Source organism: Orbicella faveolata, unplaced genomic scaffold (assembly GCF_042242905.1).
Source record: "Orbicella faveolata isolate gen_17 unplaced genomic scaffold, um_ofav_v1 contig_35, whole genome shotgun sequence".
NCBI classification, from domain to species: Eukaryota; Metazoa; Cnidaria; class Anthozoa; order Scleractinia; family Merulinidae; genus Orbicella; species Orbicella faveolata.
This window is the reverse complement of record NW_028301564.1, coordinates 27,342,501-27,361,333: the sequence shown is the minus strand read 5'-3', so window position 1 is coordinate 27,361,333 and position 18,833 is coordinate 27,342,501. Positions and strand designations below refer to the sequence as shown.

General features: G+C 38.6%; 3 protein-coding genes across 4 annotated transcripts in view; 2 read left to right on the top strand and 1 right to left on the bottom strand.

Moving 5' to 3' along the window:
* LOC110058200 (uncharacterized) overlaps window positions 1–18,833 on the top strand; it is a 100,987-nt gene that overhangs the window by 64,466 nt on the left and 17,688 nt on the right. The gene's annotated exons all lie outside the window — the stretch shown is intronic.
* Window positions 11–4,678, bottom strand: LOC149104085 (TNF receptor-associated factor 6-like). The gene is made up of 2 exons (XM_089272734.1): window positions 2,476–4,678; window positions 11–365 (listed from the first exon to the last, which is right to left on the bottom strand). Exons 1-2 carry the CDS (start codon window positions 2,754–2,756, stop codon window positions 308–310), a joined length of 339 nt encoding a protein of 112 aa, XP_089128860.1. The 5' UTR covers window positions 2,757–4,678; the 3' UTR covers window positions 11–307.
* On the top strand, window positions 11,841–18,628 carry LOC149104084 (uncharacterized). Of its 2 annotated transcripts, XM_089272733.1 has the most exons (5): window positions 11,881–12,049; window positions 12,871–13,326; window positions 13,741–13,788; window positions 15,346–15,459; window positions 16,133–18,628. In XM_089272733.1, exons 1-5 carry the CDS (start codon window positions 12,025–12,027, stop codon window positions 16,249–16,251), a joined length of 762 nt encoding a protein of 253 aa, XP_089128859.1. In that variant the 5' UTR covers window positions 11,881–12,024; the 3' UTR covers window positions 16,252–18,628. The 2 variants fall into 2 exon arrangements, with proteins under 2 accessions (XP_089128858.1, XP_089128859.1); XM_089272732.1 differs by lacking the exon at window positions 13,741–13,788 and having other exon boundaries at window positions 11,841–12,049.

Below are 18,833 nucleotides of genomic sequence, written 5' to 3'. Positions count from 1 at the left end.
TCATCCAGATATTACACGCCTACACTACCTGAGAGGACCAATGACAGTAATGGACAAGCTAATCAAGATTTTCAAAGTATTGGACTGGTTATGGGGATGCTACCGATCTCACATCTCCGTGATTTGACCAAACCAGGACGAAAGAGCTGCCATTCGATGAAGTTAGGTGTGCGGATGCGTACATGAGATTTTTGGCCAAACATGTGCTCTTAAAGGAGCTACGTCACGGTTTGTGCATTTTGAAAATCTTAGCCTAAATATTTTAAGCTCGTCGTTTGTAATCCGTGTCAATTTTCTCTATCTTTAACTATCCTTGTTCTTGACGACCAGTCCATACCCTTTCACGTTTTGGTGCCCTGTTTGATCTGGAAGAAACGGACAGAAGTTATTCATTACACTTGATGTCAAACCTAGGTGGTCGCGCACGGGAGGTGGTCGCTTACGAGAACTTAGACCATACTGTCCATACTGCATGGGTCAAAATTTTGCCTCATTAGCATATATGGAAACTTTACAGACTTTCCTCATGCGTCAATGACGATCTAAAACCAGGTAATAACTCTTAGTAACCACAAAAATAAACTTTCATGGTTCGCTCCTGATAAACTACCTAATAAGGCTTACCGGTAAGGAACGATTCTCACGATACTGGTCGAGATTGCTCCACTCTTTGAGCAAGTGGGCTAGCTGGATATTATATCTGTAAATTGTTTTTCCCACTTACTTTTGCATGTAATTATTTGTTATTTATTGCTGTAAGTGCAGGTCCTCATCAGCATTTGCTGCCATTTGTTGACCTGCTTTACCAAATAAAGAATGCATATATGTGGGGATTCACCGTTGAGCCAGGAGTGATCACGATTATAACAAACGCCGCCGGGCAAATTGTTTAAACAGTGTGACAAAATATTTCATTTATAAGGTGGCTCAAAACAGTTTCCACCACTGAGATTTTGATGGGTGGTTACAACCACTCTTTATCACTAGGTGCTACAATTATGGTATCAAAACACTGCCCAGTGTGTGCCACCTTAAATGTTGGAAAATTTAAGGTGGCTCTGAACCCGACCTACAGAATTTTTTAAACTTTGCCAAAAGTTGCGTTTTATCATGCTTATTAAAAGTTGATAATATAAAAAAAATGCAGAGTTCTGTTTTTGAATTATACGACCCTAAAGCTGTAATTAAGGGTGTTTTTAGGAGGTCATGCTGTTGCTATGGTAACCTATTGTGTCACGAAAATGACAACAACGTGTTCACCAATGATTGGGCAGTTTTTTGATACCATGATAGTAACATCAAGTGATAAAGAGTGGTAATAACGACCCATCAAAATTTAAGTCCTGGAAACTGTTTTAAGCCACCTTATTAAGTCATCAAGAAGTACTTTTTTCCGTTGTTCAAACCCTCATTAATTGTATTCATTGACACTTGCTCTTTTTTGATTTTGTTTCCAAAATCTATTCTACTCTGACATAAACTTTTTTATTTCCACCCTGGAAACCGCAGAAAAGAATAAGTCAATTAATTTTCACCGGAAGTATGAACTTTGGGAGCTCAGATTTTTCGGGAAAATTGTAACTCATTTTTTCATATAAACAACATGCACGCGCGATATCCGTTGTTAATTACGTTTTGCCGAAGAAAAACTGTTAAAGTTTATGTCTATTAAGGACATACACTTGGTTCTCAGTGACCTTACTTTGGCAGTCTGGTCTTTGATGATGCTGGTAAACGGGCAAACGCCTTCGTGTTGTTTCGCTGCCCGCTTGCAATCATATACGTTTGTAATAATTAACTCTTCCCATATGCAGTCGGCAACACGACAAGTACGTCTTGATCATACTTTCAACTGCTATTTCCTGCTCCCTATTTAGTTTGAAATTTAACCAGAAATAGACTGGAACTTTGTTAAAACATCAGTAATGCGCACACTCAACTCTTCCTCTGACTTCAAATGTGGACGACTTGTTTTTTATTGTGCGGTAAATGACCTACTCCATGGGGGTTTAATCGCCCGTTATCAAAGACTCCCCTGTCCCCGCCCCGATCGCTTCGCTCTCTGAATTCTTCTGTTTCGCGCTTGCCGAAAATTTTTTCCGTCCTCGCTGGGAGCCCGTTCGCAGGCTAGAGATCAGGGCGCCTCTTCAACAGACTGGTGAGCCTGCTCGCAGGCTAAGTTCGACTTGAGTTTAGAGAGTTAAAATTGCACGCTGTTTTCACCAGGAAAAACAAGCAATTTTCTCGCCAACATGACGGAAATTCACGCCAAATACCTCGCGATATGGCATAACTTGTCCTGGTAAATGCCGCAGCCAATCACATTGTGCGTAGTGACAAAAGCCTGCCAAAGAGTCGGGCAATAGTATTTACCAGGCGCTCGCATCGCGGTTTTGTAAATATACCAAAATTTTCGAGTTTTTAGTGTTGTGAGTGGTGTTCTCGAAAATAGAGCATGATAAAGATTGAACCCACCTTTTGACGTTTTTCCCGCAGTGAAGTGGACAGGGTACCTCTGTCAAACAGCAAGTTGTTTCCTTGTGGCTTTCTTCGTTTGCCCTTCTAAAGACGATTCCACATCCACACATCACGTCTGCCATTAGGCATGTCGCTTTGTGGGCGTCTCTATCCTTACGTTTTACGGCGATGCGGCACTGCTTGCAACTGATTTCAATTTCTTGACAAAGTTCTATATGATCTCTTGCCGAATGTAACGGGAATGTCCCCTGACACCATTTACATTGCCCGTCAACCATACTCAGAAAATTGTTGGCCAAATGGTTTTTACAAAAGGCTTTCACAGGGTCTCGACACTTCTCACATTTTATCTGCTTTCCTGAATTTTCTGACTTAAAAATGTTGACACAGAATCCACAAAAGGTATGCCCACATGGTATAACCAATTCAGCGTCTAACAACGGATTCCTGCTGTAAAAGGAAAAAAGAAAACATGAAATGTCGGGAAAGCACTGGATATCGGCGTTCAGTTTTCTATTTCACCGATTATCCATTCTCCCTGCACCATTCGGATTTAACTTACCAAACACCACACAGGTACTGCTCTTGAATTTGTTCGTCGAAAGTGATGTGGTTGAAGACAATTTTTAACGGAGAGAGATCCATGCTTGTGCGTTTCCCAATGTCTCGACCTTTTTCAGGTTTTCTCGAAGACCGAATGTAAAATGATTCCCTGTCAATCATGTCACATTCCGTCCGATAACAGAGTGACATTTTACAGCTAGGTGTTTGTACGGAGCACTCTTTTTAGTGCCGCACTCTTTATCGCCCTGGCGCCGCCTTTTTTTTTCCGCCCAGTACACTTTTTCTTTACCCTGGTCTGACTTGTAACCAGCGTAACTCTTTTTTTACAATTGCGTGACTTTTTTTGTTCTAACAAGAACGTTTTTTTCTTTTAAGACCTCCCTTTTGTGAACGAAATTACCGAAAGCGGCGAGGCTTTTTTTTAAATGGGTCTTATATTAATTGCTTCACGTAAAAAATGGTTGGTTTGACCGGTGGCTCCCAGCCAAATTCACTTCAGTGAAAGGGATTTTCTTGTGGTCATGAAACAAGCTGCAAGTGCATTTGTCTATAGACAAGGCATATAATATTGAAAATATAATTAAAAAGCTATTTACAATAATAATAAAACTATAAGAAAAATATAAGAAAAAATAGTTTCTATGGAAGGAGCAGTCACCAACTGAAGACCAGGTACAGAGATGGTCTATGACAAAGATAGAACTTAACAGTGAAAAATAAAAGTTGATGACAAACGTCTTGAAAGTTGAACACTAGAAAAACAAGAAAAGGGAGCAACAGGGCAAGTCGATTGAAATAATAAGCCCGAAATTTAATCGTTTTACACAAAGTAGTTTTTGGCGTAATACTGTGGTTTTGCGTTAAGCGTGTACGCCCCTGTCTTACGAAGGTATTGTAGTCATGAATATTTAAATTTATGAGTCCTTAACGGGCCTTGCAAAAAACACTAGGTCTTTGACTTCTCTATAATAAATTTATGGTAGTAGCGTAGCGGTCAGATCGGTAACGATACTTGTAGGAGGTGTCCCTAAGGCCTCCTCCAAACGTAGTGCTACTACCGTGCCAAGCTCAAATGACTGAATTTGGCCCGACAGTGGCATGACAAAAAAACGGCAGTGGTTTCAAACTTCGAATTTAATTCAGTCGCCCCGAGGATCGGAAAAAGTTTGCTCTGCTGCAGACCATTTGAAATGCTAGAAAGTAATGGCAGATGATACAGCATATCATGCATTCAATTCGGCACGGCAAGAGCACGCCCTTTGATGTCAAGTCGCGCTACTGCCGTGCAGCACGGCAAGGCCTGCCGTGCTAAGTAGTCGTGCCGAACTCAATTCAGCCTGCCGAACTGAGTGGTTTTAAACGTCGCGCTACTGTCGTGCTTAAGTCGAATTTAATTATTGAATTTGGTTCGGCACGGCAGTAGCACGTTTAGAATAGGCCTCTGGTTTTCAAAATCCATCTTGTTGCTCGCCTTTGTACGCTCTCGATTTTGTCTTTTTTTGCTTGACATGAAAAGGAGACCACACCTGTGAGGCACAGGAAAATTTGAAACTTGACCAAGGACAGGTACAAGGAAAAAGTTGTAGGTTAAAAAAGTTAAAAGTTGTAATTTAATTAATGTGACTTTCGTTTTTTACTGACGTGTGAGTAAATTTGGTCGTCTTGACGATACGTTGATTCAGTAGCTCGTCAATTCGAAATCTGAGAGATCTTTGCTGTATGGTTGAATCCTGTGATTTCAGTGCTTTCTGATCGACACCACGTATAAGTATAATTCTCCGTTCCTTGCTTTTCTCAGTGTGTATAACGCACTTTGGAATTCCTTCCCATTTAGAATGATATCAAGACATAAATGAAATATTTGGATATACGAGATTCACTTTTTCAGTTTTCAGTTGTTTTTTTTTCTGATTGTTTAACATCATTTGTTTGAGTTTATTTTTAACTTAATATAAGATTAGATATTTTCAAAGAGTATTGCTACACTTGAAATTTGTTAATGGCGTAATATTTGTAAACATCAGCATTAAGCTTTTGAGGTTCCAGCTTCCAGCAACACGGGATCTGTGGAAAATACGGCGGCCCGCTTGTTTTAGCCAAAATGTGAATTTTTTTTCTCTTCTTCCTCGAAATTTCAACTTGGCAGCGAGGCCTAGCGAACAAGAACAAAGGAAATTGAATGACCGATCTATTTTATCGCCTTCGCTCTACCTGCCGTGAGATGGCTTCTGTCCTTGTTTTTGGGTGAAGTTCGCAGTTTGGGAAAAAAATTGTTGAAAATGCTTCGCAGACATCTGTTCTGGAAAACTTCTTCTTTGTGACTGATGGTCTTCGTCATCCTCCAACCAATTTTAATGTGTAATAAAATGATCAAGGTGGTATGGTACCGTAAAATGGACCAAAAAGTTTGTTTAATTATGTTGAAGAAAGATCAATTGTGTGCTATTGCACTGAACAAGAGAAAATAAATTTTGAAAGTTTTACTCAAAATGGTGTTTTATAGTATTGACGCCAAAACGTCCTGCTCTTTTACATAACAAGATTTGACTGTCAAATAAGCACATCGTGCAAGTTTCTGTTTTGTTTTGTGCAATGAACCTAAATTTTGACAGTTAACTCTTACTTTCAGTGCTTTTTACAGGCTTTATTTGGAAGTAACAGTCGGTACAAAAGAAAACCGGTGAGAAAAATGCACCTTAAGTTTCTTTCACGAAAAATTAAGGATTTAACAAGTCACAAATAGCGGGGGGGGGGGGGGAGGGGAAGCAGATTGGATCTCGGGGGAGGGGGTGCAATGGTTGTTCCGCAGTTGTGGAAAATATTCTTTTTCATAAGGGAAATGAATGAGCCTGTGATGGCAATTCGAGGCAACACTTTTCACAACTAATTACACCAATCGAGTTGCACATGTCTTTAAAGTTTTTTTTCTAAATAGTTTCGTTCATATATGTTAAAAGTAATCTATATTTTTGGTCACGTTCTTATAATAAACAGCCGTTTCTATGGCCGTTGCTACGTGAAAAAAACTTATACCACTGTGTACTTTCCTTAAATTTCACACTCACCTAGAAGAAAATTCGGCAAGATCGTTTCAAAATGTTTTTGTCAAGTTCTCAAGGGTCTTAAATCTTGTATTTCCAAGAAATTGAATTTTTCAGGAACATCGCCATATCTTAGGGTACCATAGCCCCTTAAGGCGTTGTTCTTGAGTAATCTTGAAAGGTCTGATTGTGGTTTTCTGGTTGATGCTCCTCGAGCTACACGAACACCGAAGCGAGGCCAAAACCTTGCATCCCTTAAAAGTGCGAGTTTGTATTTCTTGCTCTCAATCTCCGCCGGTAGACTCCTTTAATTAAAGGTAAGTAAAGTGTTCAGCCTCTTCGATCGCTTTACAGTTCTAAGTGTTTGCTTCCCTGGTCCTGATATTTTTCCTGCGGTGCGTTTGCTCAGCAAACGACCAATTACAGATAAAGGAAATGAAAATATTATTTTACCTTCACAACTTTTGTAAGACTTATGATATTGAACTGTAATCGTTTTGTTTTAATTAGTTGGTACACGACCCCACAAGCTGAAAGCGTATCGTGTTTAAGTTAAAGCATTAGAGCACTTTTTCCGTGTTTACATAGCCTCATGTAAACACGAGGGAGGTCGAGAGAATTCGAGAGAGTTATGCAAAAACATAAGGTCATTTAACTGAGTTCATATATGGCAGGTGTCCTGCATACTGCTAGGATCAACGCTATCGAAGTCATCGTGAGTAGTGATAAGTTAATAAAGATGGTGAATTTTAAGCTCGGTAATGACATGTGCCCGGTATTCGGGAGGTCATGGGTTCGATTCCTGTCGGGGACTCAGAATTTTTCTTTGTCCCACGCTCGTGTCATGTTGATTAATTCACCTTCACATTTCATTACCGAGCTTAAAATTCACCATCTTTATTAACTTATCACTACTCACGATGACTTCGATAGCGTTGATCCTAGCAGTATGCAGGACACCTGTCATATATGAACTCAGTTAAATGACCTTGCTCTCCATGAGTTCTCGTAGCTCAGCGGATAGAGCGCCCGCCCGGTGTGCGGGAGGTCATGGGTTCGATTCCTGTCGGGGACCAGAATTCTTCTTTGTCCCACGCTCGTGTCATGTTGATTAATTCACCTTCACATTTCATTACCGAGCTTAAAATTCACCATCTTTATTAACTTATCACTACTCACGATGACTTCGATAGCGTTGATCCTAGCAGTATGCAGGACACCTGTCATATATGAACTCAGTTAAATGACCTTGCTCTCCATGAGTTCTCGTAGCTCAGCGGATAGAGCGCCCGCCCGGTGTGCGGGAGGTCATGGGTTCGATTCCTGTCGGGGACCAGAATTCTTCTTTGTCCCACGCTCGTGTCATGTTGATTAATTCACCTTCACATTATGAAAATTATTGCTAATTATTACTATAACTGCTGATTTTTGATTAAACTAAAGCGATCTTGTCACCTGTTTCAAATATGAATTTATAAATGTATGTTGGCTAATTTTCATAATATTGACAGTGGTATACAATGTACAGAGTTGCCTTGTGACCAAGCTTTCTTTGTATCACTGCAGTGTATCAATTTTTATTTTTTGTCCTTAATTCTGTCTGAATTTATATCGAAAAATAATCAGTTTATAGCACTGTGAAATGTGGCCCATACTGCTTTAACTTCAATAGGCATATCACCACTTTTTTGATTTTCATGAACACTTGGCCATTCAATTTGACCGTCACTGACAAAGACACCCTTAATCTCTAAAGGTACACCCCCAGTTTGCAAGGAGGAAATTTGTAAATATGATACAAGGTTTTCCATGCCTTCAGTGTAAAGCAAAGTGCTCTAAGTATCGATGGTAAATAATAGCAGTAAGAGACATTCCTACACATTGCTTACCAGCATTTTCACCAAATACTTCATCTCCTTGACTGAAATCAGCAGACACAGTTCTTGTAGGGTCCACTATATTGAATATTGCAGGCCCTGGATTTTCCTCCACATCATTTGCCAACCTTAACAACAATGGTATGTAGACATTGTAGTACATAAATTGGGTAAACCAAAACACTACCTCATTCCACATTTCGCATTGTCCAACAACTTGTTTCAATGTTGGTAAATAGAAGGCATTCATGTAAAACATCATTAGCATTACATTCCAAATACAATCCTTGAAATGCGACAAATCATCTTTTCTTTTAAGGAAATTGTCATGAGAGCTAATTCTTGATCGGTGGGTCTAAAATACTGTTAGCTGGTCACTGGTCACTGGTCACTGGTAACTGGTAACTGGTGACTGGTAACTGGTGACTGGTAACTGGCAACTGGTGACTGGTGACTGATGACTGGTGACTGGTGACTGGTAACTGGTGACTGCAGGTGACTGGTGACTGGTGACTGGTGACTGATAATTGTTGACTGGTAACTGTTGACTGGTGACTGGTGACTGGTGTCTGATAGATTAGATATTCTGAAATGTCCCTTACTACCGATGCAGTACACTAAGCACCGATGCAATAAACTTAGTGTACCTTAGTACACTTATAGAAAAGATTATTTGTCCACACGCGCATTGTGAAGTGAAGTTAAATTTTCATCCATGATTCCTTCTTTTGTCACTCTTTCAACTTATTCTTTCAACAACAAAATTTAATATTCAAAGGTAAATGGTAGTGGGTGGCAGGTAGTGGGTGGTCATATTTCATATTCAGTTTTACTTGTTTGTTTACTGTTTATGTTAAAGTATTTCAAAATCAATAGATCACGTTTCAGATTAATCAATTTTTTATAACTAGTATAGAATTACAGGTTGACGTTTATCAACTACTGATTCTATTATACGGAATAATTTCTTAGCCCCAATAAGATATAATGTGAACTACACAATCGTTTTTAGTTATCTTAGGTTCGTTTTCACCAGCTGTGTTCTCAATCAGAGGATATCTGCATGTCGGATGAGTAACGTCCAAATGTCAGACGTTGTGGGTCATAGTCTGGTTAATGTGAAAATATCTTGTAAGTCGTTTTAGATACATGTATTAATTGCTGTCAATGGTTGGTTGGGGTCTATTGTTATGAATTGCAAAAGAGAATGTTTATTGATTTATATTCTTTTTTGTTGGAATTAAAGTTTTTGTAAATTGATTGGCATTAATGCGTTTTGGTCCCCCTACCTAACCAAATTCCAGTGACCAGTGACCAGTCATCAGTCACCAGCTATCAGTTATTACTTAACAGTGACCAGTGACCAGCTACCAGTTATTAGTTACCAGTTACCAGTTACCAGTTACCAGTTACCAGTTACCAGTTACCAGTTACCAGTTACCAGTTACCAGTTACCAGTTACCAGTTACCAGTTACCAGTTACCAGTTACCAGTTACCAGTTACCAGTTACCAGTTACCAGTTACCAGTTACCAGTTACCAGTTACCAGTTACCAGTTACCAGTTACCAGTTACCAGTTACCAGTTACCAGTTACCAGTTACCAGTTACCAGTTACCAGTTACCAGTTACCAGTTACCAGTTACCAGTTACCAGTTACCAGTTACCAGTTACCCGTGATCAGCTACCAGTATTTTAGACCCGCCAATTCTCGATCGGTATTGTCCAACAGAGATTCCCATATTACTTACTTCTGACGAAATCATGGGCTAGCAGACTCTTGTCAACGTACTGTGTGTGGATGGTTTGTCCAATTCGATTCAACAGCAACAACAGCATTAGGGCAACACAAGCACTGCAGGAGAGTCTCTTGCTTTCAAATAAGTTCAGAGGCTTTCAAATGCGTTCAGACACTTTCAGATATTCTCAGATATTCTCAAGCAGGTCTGCTGAGCAGATTCAAGCCGGTAAAATCTTGGCTTCCGAGAGTCAATAATGACTCCTAAGTTTCAATGTGGCGCATTAACCAACACCAAAGGTCCAGACCGTGAAGTGTTGGCCTGTGAGAGCACAACTCCTCGCTGTGATATCCGCACTTAGAAGAAAAGCCGACTGTAGGAAAGCCGGCATGTGAAATCCAAGCAACAAAGATGAACGAATAACTAGATAAAAAACGATCTTCGACAACGTGTTACACTCATAAATACAAAATGGCCGCTGAAGCTTTGAAGCTTACTTAACTTAGCCGAACGTAGGCTACTGTATGATCCTCACAAGTGATTTTCAACCAACTGGAATTTCCATAATTAAGCTTACTTTGTTGTCTACCTGGTAAATACATGCCGAGTTCATAAACATTGAAGGTTTCACAAGCAAATCGAGGGAATTGAAATAGCAAACGGCTAGACGGCATAGTGGGTTGTCAAGCGTGATTTTCTAGGAAAAGGTTCAAAAAAGACCGTTCAAGCTCATACTTAATTAGCATTTTCCGGTGTTTCATTTAGCCGTCATGATTTCGAGGCTCCTCTGCAAAAATTCGATCGAGAACTCCTCGCTGAAATATCTTTTGAATCCTCTTGCACCAACTGCTGTTCAAAACTACTTGAATACTTTGTTTACATGTGGAATCAAGAGGTTCTCAAACTAACCAGCTTAACTGAGACAAGTTCAGTGTTGCGTTTCTACTCATCTTAAGACTAAATTTAGTTGTGACTGAAGCTGAAATAACGTTTGTCCATGGGACTCTTGTATCGTAGTTTCGTTGTAGTCTTCGCTCTAGTGAGTAGTAACTTACCACCATCCATTTTCACCTCAGGTAAGAATAATTCACTTTGATTATTATTTAGGGGGACATAATGGGGGTTCTGAACACCGCAAGAAAATTCGGCTTTAATACTGCATTGTCGCAAATGACATCACAAAATACCGCAACACTTCAATCGGCCGGGTCAAAATTCAATGTCATACCGAAACCACTACTCTGTATGTCCCGTTTAGAGCAAATAACACGGAGATAGCGACTAGGAATTTGTAATTTTCGATTTAGACGAAATAAGCAAAATAAGTAACATCCATTCGCGTGTTTGCTAATTATTAGCTAAAAATAACTTACCCTTTTCCAATGGGAAACTGGAAAAGGCGTCGGAAAACGTTGAAGAACTTGGAGGATAATTTTTAATGCCGTCCAAAATGTTAAAAAACCGCATCCCGCAGGCTCGGAGAATACCGCAATACCGCAATTCAAAATTAAAATTACCGAAATACGGCAAGAAAAATTGTCGAATACCGCAATACCGCAAACCCTAATGTCGCCCTCATTATTGACTTGGCCACTGGTCCGGGGCGGGGGGGGGGGGGGGGGGAGAGGGGAGGTACTTTGGGAATTTCTGGGTGGGGATGTGCCGCTGGGACCCTGGAACACTTAGCCTATACCAGAGCTAGTTCAGCTGAATTTTGCTACCCTGAATTTTGCGACACTGTTGAGGCTGATTTGCGTAAATTTAAACTCGCCGATTTGATTTTTTTGTATTTTTGAGAGGCAATTTCTGGTTTCCTTAGTCTTGATAAAATCTTCAACCAACTGGTCAGTTCTGTGAAAAATGATACCCTATTTTAGGCCCAAACGCTCTGATTTATACACCCTATCCTAGAGTAAACTGCTTGAAAACCATACTCTTCACAGCGGCACATACCTGTATAGCCCGTATATGGCAGTACCCCCCCCCCCCCCCTCCGCGTAGGGTCACTGGGCACTTCCGCTCTCTTTACTGCAGGGCTGTTAACTGTGGCCTGTTGCAATTTGCTGAAATATTTTGCCTTCAACGTGACAATGTAATACACCTTATACATTTGTATACATTAGTATACAAAAGTCCCCTTTGTCGGTCCACGCTCCCCTACCCCCTCCCTCAGTTCCACTAACAGACACGTGCTCGGAACTCTAAAATTTTATTGGACAACATTGTTGCACAAGTACAGCACACCCAGGCGCCTGCAGCACACCGAAGTGCGTGTCTACCTGCGATTATGGGAATTCAAAGATGTTTTTACCAGTTTTTTGGTTCTTATGGCGTGGATGTTGATCTCTAAAGGTAAGTGTTTGTAGCAACTGGAATTGAAACAGCTACAAGTAGGATGAGACGAAATAGTAGCTATGTCAGCAGTTGGTAACTTATCGAGTGACTTTTTTCACCTCACAATCGTATGCGTTTCTATGAAGTGTCATCCCTTAACCTAGACATCCAATCGTTTCCCCATGAACGTTAATTTCACTCTGACTTCATGTGAATGTGTAGCGAGGTGAAATTCGAATGTTCTGCAGCTTGTGAGTGTGATGGTTAACAGTTTGATCCAGTGAAAATAAACGAGGAACGTTTGACAGCTTGGCTTGACTACCTGTAAATAAAAAAATGTATGACGTTTAGATTTAATTCACTTTAATAAGACATATACAGTGGAAACGACTAGATTTCATACTGATGGTTCCAGATAGCGCCCGCATTTCGAGTCATCAAGACACGGGTAACATGTGTCTCGAACGAATTCTCTGAAACCAAACCAGGATCGTTAACCTCTAACAAGTGTTTCAGCTTTGTACGTTATTTTAGAAAGTCGAACCTTTTTTAAGGCCTTGTATTAAGCGGCCAATTTCCAATGTAAGTACAGGTTCGACTGTGTTAGATTTACAAGCCTAAGGTTTAGTTTTCAGTCTATACGATATGCTAATTTGTGGGGCGAATGGTGACAGTTAATTCCTACTCTTTTGAGCCTTAAATTAATCAATTTTTTTCAAAAAAAAAAATTTTATTACAATTATTTTATTTTACTTAAAAAATCATCAGGCAGTTGTGGTCTTGATCATGTATTTGAATCTTAAATTGTAGCTTGAAACTTGCTGTTTTATATCTTTCAGGTCAAGCTACAGAAGAATTGTGGGATTATGAAATTATATATGTTCCTAAAGGAACAAATTACCCTCTGATCATAAGCAGCAACACGCCACTGACCAAGACACATTGTGGCCACCTTGAAGCACATGTGCTTCTGATGAAAGAGGGGAATGTTTCTCCTAGTAGATTGGCTTCGATCCCTCTACAAGAATTGAAAACAGACTCCATTATTGGGGTGATAACCAACCACACCAAAGGGAAGTTTCAGCTAGGAAAGGTTTCTTTCCTGTGCATTGTGAATAGGACAAGTACAAACCATGATGAGTTCAATCTTCATCTAAAGCTTGAGATTGTGATTCCTGAAGCAGCTACAGTCCATCCATTATTTGATAAAGTTGATTTGGTGGTGAGATGCCTGAAAGGAAATAACGTCATAAGACATGAAGCTGGGCACTATCGCCTGGTGTACAATGAAACAAGTAAGTTCCAATCTTCAGCAGAGCAATATCTGTTCGAGTAACATTCACTAGCTTGGTAATATCTGTAGTGACATGAGTATGTCTCTTGAACATTAAACAGCCAATCTGCATATATATACATGTAAATCGATCCTGCAGTCAGCTCAGTGGGTTTTTTTTTTTTTTTTCCAGAAAGTTTACATATAATTGTAATTTCCCAGCATTCATTAGCATCCAATAGACATTTTTACTGATGTCACACAATATCAACAATTCTTCGTAATTTTCATTGAAAAAAATCAATCTCTTGCAGAAAAGATTAGCCCTAATCTCCATTATCTACAGATGGGGTAAAAATTGCCTGTAGTGAGCAGTTTAGTCCTTAAAGCTTTTAAAATAATGACTAAATATTAATTAAACTTAAATCTCTCGCAGAAAAGATCAGTCCCACTGAAAGACTTACCAAATCTCCATTATCTACAGGTGGGGCAACAAATTTCTGCTTTCTTAAGTATATGTCAGTTAATCATCAGTTGGTAGTATTATATTCTTGATCATGCAGTATTTGTATACATTTGCAAATCTAATCTCCTAGAAAATGGGGACAGTCTTGACTACTCTTAACTTTGCTGCAATTTATGCATTTGTTTTAACTGGCTTGATTAGTAGACATTTAATCTACGTCCACGAGAAACATCCACCATAGCTGCAGCAATTGGCTTGCTGGCAAAGCAAAATTTTTAATTCATTGTTCCAAAATAGCATGTATTTCAAGCAGTGCATATTTATTATTTAAACTAATTTTAACCATTAAAGATAATTAGCATGAAATCTTTTTCCTTAATTTAGTTCTGCCATTTCTTTGATTATTTTTAATTTTTTATAACCTTACTTGAGGCCATTTTGTAAACCACTTTGTGATGTTGTTGCAAGGCTTCTTCATTTAAAGAGTAATTCATTATTGCTATTATTTCTCTCTGTCTGTCACGTTTGTGGGATATTTTAAACAGGTGTAAGTCCCTTTGATCAAGTCCCAGTGTAACCAAATGAAAATAAACTGATCTTACATGGGTAACAATTCAGTAATTACTCTCGTGTAGTGGAATCATGGGACACAAACAAGGTCATGTGACAGAGCACATGGAACTAAGTCGAGATCGAGCAAGAGAACCAAGATCTTCTTCATGCGTTTCACGAGTATCGAGTATTGTGAGAACTTCCTGTTTATCGTTCAGAATATAAGTTGCGTTTCTTAACATTTTGTCTTCATGTCAGCTAATTCCCCCAACAACGTAACGTCTGCACTCGGGGGGAGGGGGGGGGGGTGGCTACTCCCTTTTATAGGTTATATAGGCATGTGTGGTCCCAAAGGGTATGGTTTTTCAGCTGTTTTAGTCATCAATAGGTTATCGATTTTGGTCATAAATACAGTATGGTTTTTGTACTTTAGTTTTCAAAGGGTATGTTCTTAAGAAGAAGCTACTTTTACATCATTATTAAAAAGAATATCAACAATTAAATTAAGGAAGCCCTTCACAGATTATGTTAAATGACAATTTAACATTGATCTGAACTAGCTAGGGAACTAATTATAAGGCAGTTATGAAACACTGTTTTTGATTTAAGGGTCACTCACTTACTCAATCCTGCAATGCCCAGTGGCACATAGGGTATCAAATTTTTGGGTAGGGAAAATCACAGATTTTGGTCATAAATAGGGTAAGGATTTTGGGAAGCGGGCCAGCCACCCTCACCCAATTTTTATGGGAGTAATTTTTTTGTGCTAATATATTAATTTATGACAGGAAATAATGACCTGCTGAATGAAATACCAATGATTAAGAATTAGTAATCTGAAACCCATCTAAATGGGCACTGATAAACTTGCACTCAGTTAACATAATTATACCAATTGCTAGTAAATTAGGATCAAAACACCTTAAATTGGACATGTTGGCTTTTCTCAACTCTAAATATTCAACTAATAATAGATACAGTACATGCTGAGAACAAATGTTAAAATATACATTTCATTTGTAGGTCAGAGTTCACCTTTAAATAGCATTGGCTTTACACAGGCATCACAAAGTCTTGGCTTGCCAGCAACTCCAAGTCCTGACACAGGTCCTTCAGAGGAGAAGGAAAATCTTCCAGGTACAGATCATGTACAAAAAAAAATGTTTTGTCTTGTGGAATGTATTGATCAACTGTCCTACACTGCAGCTTGGATCATCATTTTAAAGTCAAACATTAAAATAAAACGTTGTCCATTGCTATAGCTTATTTGCCAAGTTTTGCCAAGTTTCGGGTTTTAATTCATTTTTCAAAATCTTTCATGATACATACATTAATATCACTGTTATAACTGGCCTCCAGACAACTCAAAGACATTTTCTATTAGGAGGAATACCTGTCACAATTGTCATGGATCAAAGCTCACTAACTCCCTAGCTAATAACTCAGGGCACACAAAACTCACTCACAAAATTAATTCCCTAGCTACGGAAACAACTACAACTATTGAACTTTTGACTCACATGTGATCAAAATGTAAATAGTGTACCCAATTAGTTTTTTTTAAGTTAAATACTATTGACGCTTAAACAAAGTCTTTCATTCATCCATTCATCCATCCATCCAATTCCATCCATCCACCCACCCACCTATCCTTGGTGTTTGGGTGTGCGGGCACACATGCAGTGTGCTGTATTTAGCGCGATTTATGTAGCTGGCAAAACGCTACTGAGAAAAAGCATTATTTACCTTAATACAGTACATAATATATAAGTGCAATTCAGTTTTAATCTGTATTTCAATCTTTTCATAGATGGGAAGAGAAAAACGGATGGACATCTTGCCTTGTATTTTGTCCTCGCAGCTGTATTTATAAGCTTGATGTGGCTTAGTATTCGACTAATATTATCAATGAGGTCTGCAGTCAGTTAATTGCCACATGACTACTTCTGTAAAAGAAATTACATTTTCCTGCTGAATCCTACAGGTAAAGAAAAATATTTTTCTATCAAAGCGCAAGATGTTTCAATTTGACGTCAACTTTCTTTATAAGACAGTGTTCAGTTAAGGCTGCTATTTTTCATAATTTGTGATTTTTGGAAACTTGAGGATTCTCAACCAAGCTAAATTTCATATTGTTTTTCAACATGTTCTCAGACTTAACCAACACTTTGCCTGTCGTTTCATTTGTAATTTGTTTTGAAAACCCAGGCATTTTAAAGAAAAAATGGAAAACAATTGCTGAGCAACTGGGACTGTTGATGGCCAGTTTTACATGTAACAAAACTAGAGATTACATTTTGTTGTGGATTTTATAATTAAGCTTGTAAAGTTATTCCCTTATTTATTAAAGTTTGAAGCAACTGTTTGGCAGTTGAGTAATTAAAAAAAAAAAAGACGTGTCAGTATTTCATTTCATTCAGATAGGAATACTAGTTGTATTAATTGCAGTTAAGTCATCTTAATTGAATTGTGAAACAAGCACTCGTGAAAAAGTACCTAAGTTATGTATATTAATTATGGCGGTTGAATGGGCGGCATCGACAAAACCTGGATTGGACCGGACCGGATCACGGATCGGATCACGGACCGGATCACGGATCGGATCACGGATCGGATCACGGATCGGATCACGGACCGGATCACGGATCGGATCAAGGAAAAAAATTCAAAATTTTGTTGAGCAAATTGCACTAGAGTGACTACTGTGAGCAGAAAGTTTTATTTAATTCAGGTGTGATATTCCTTTATTGTTTTATTATATCAAGCCAACTGGGAGCTGGTCACAGATGAATTTTTTTCAGGCTGTTGGGTTTTGATTGCGATGATCAATCATGTCTTCATATCTTTCTCCGCAGTTCAGATAAATGATATTTCCTGTATTCACTTGCATCAAAGGTAAACTGTCATAGAACGAGTCAGTATGGTAATAATAGGACGAACGTATGAATAGAAACACAAAAACTAAAAACACTAAAAAATTAAACACCTGATGATTTCAAACAATTTCCGTTTTTGAGACAAGTCTATACTTTTACAAGATGTGAGTTTGGAATACGATATTTCGCACTGGAATAAAACGAAACAAACCATTTGTATTTCAAGGAAATATAGCTGTTTTACAAAAAATTCTAGGAATGACATCGATAGTGTGAACGATAACGCAACTCGAGAATAAACAACATTTTAGGAGTTACGTCACGAGTTTTAGAGTTATTTTTAGGGTCGTAAAGAATCGCCTTTAAATAGAATAAAACCTTAAAATGATCGTGTTCTAGGATAGAAAACACTTAAGAGGCAAGAACAAATCAAAACGGAATGAGGATCGTTAAGGATGGCAAAGATTAACGGGGATTGCAAATGACGAACTTGAAAAACTAGGCTAGTTTTTTCAAGATGTGCAAATCGTGACGTAGCTCCTTCAAAGCAAGTCGTGTCCTCAAGCTTTCGTACGTAAGTTTTCTCATTAACTGTAACGCCAACTGTAACGCTCACATCTGACACGAAAATGTAGCCGAGAATTAGCCACTGATAACAATTTCAAAAACGAGAATGGGAGGTTCACGCAAGCTTCGAGCCAGCTAATGTTCAAATGTAACTACATCTGCCTCTTCATTACAATTTAAATTCGTCGTAAATTAGGCGCTTATGTGGCTTTTTAAATGACCTCTTGTCATTCTCTGTAATTAACATGTCATTGCGTCAAATTCGGGATTCTTATTTTCATTTAACATATTTTAGTTTTCCACTTTTATTTTTTATTTATTATTATCTTATAAACGGTTTGATTTTTGTTCTTGATTTTTTTTTTCTTTAAAACTTTGTTTGTTTGTTTTTTTCTGTGATCCGATCCGTGATCCGATCCGTGATCCGATCCGTGATCCGATCCGTGATCCGGTCCGTGATCCGATCCGTGATCCGATCCGTGATCCGATCCAGGTTTTGTCGACGCCGGTTGAATGGGCTCTATTTATACTTCAAGCATTCTGCTTTTCTATAGAATATGCTTTTAAAGCCTTCATAATAAGTTTGTACTGTAATTAAAATTAAAGATTCTGTAAAATAGAAACTATTTTAAAATATCTCATATGCAGTTTTCATAAACTGCGAGTCTCACAGCTTTTGTTGTGTCATCACAATGTGACATTTGCTTCATATGGTACCACATATCTGACCCTATACTATGGAACGCCAGAACTGTCTTATGATACTTTTTTTTATTATATTGGGTGGTTATGTCATTATATTGAGTAGTTATGTTATTATATTCGGTGATTAACTCATTATACTCGGTGCTTATTCCATTATACTCGGTGCTTATGTCTTCATATGCGGTGCTGTCTTCATTATATTCGGTGCTTATGCCATTATATTCGGTGCTTCCCTCGTTATGTTCGGTGCTTTCTTCGTTATATTCGGTACTTTTTTCCTTATATTCGGTGCTGTCTTTATTATATTCGGTGCTTACTTCATTATATTCGGTGCTTACTTCATTATATTCGGTGCTTACTTCA

Coding starts and splice junctions, on each gene's coding strand:
- LOC149104085 (XM_089272734.1), bottom strand. CDS start 2,756: ATGGTTGACGGGCAATGTAAATGGTGTCAGGGGACATTCCCGTTACAT. Junction 366..2,475: donor TGCGGGAAAAACGTCAAAAG/GTGGGTTCAATC, acceptor CGTTTCTTCCAG/ATCAAACAGGGCACCAAAAC.
- LOC149104084 (XM_089272733.1), top strand. CDS start 12,025: ATGGCGTGGATGTTGATCTCTAAAG. Junction 13,789..15,345: donor CAAATCTCCATTATCTACAG/GTGGGGCAACAA, acceptor TTTCATTTGTAG/GTCAGAGTTCACCTTTAAAT. Junction 15,460..16,132: donor GGAGAAGGAAAATCTTCCAG/GTACAGATCATG, acceptor ATCTTTTCATAG/ATGGGAAGAGAAAAACGGAT.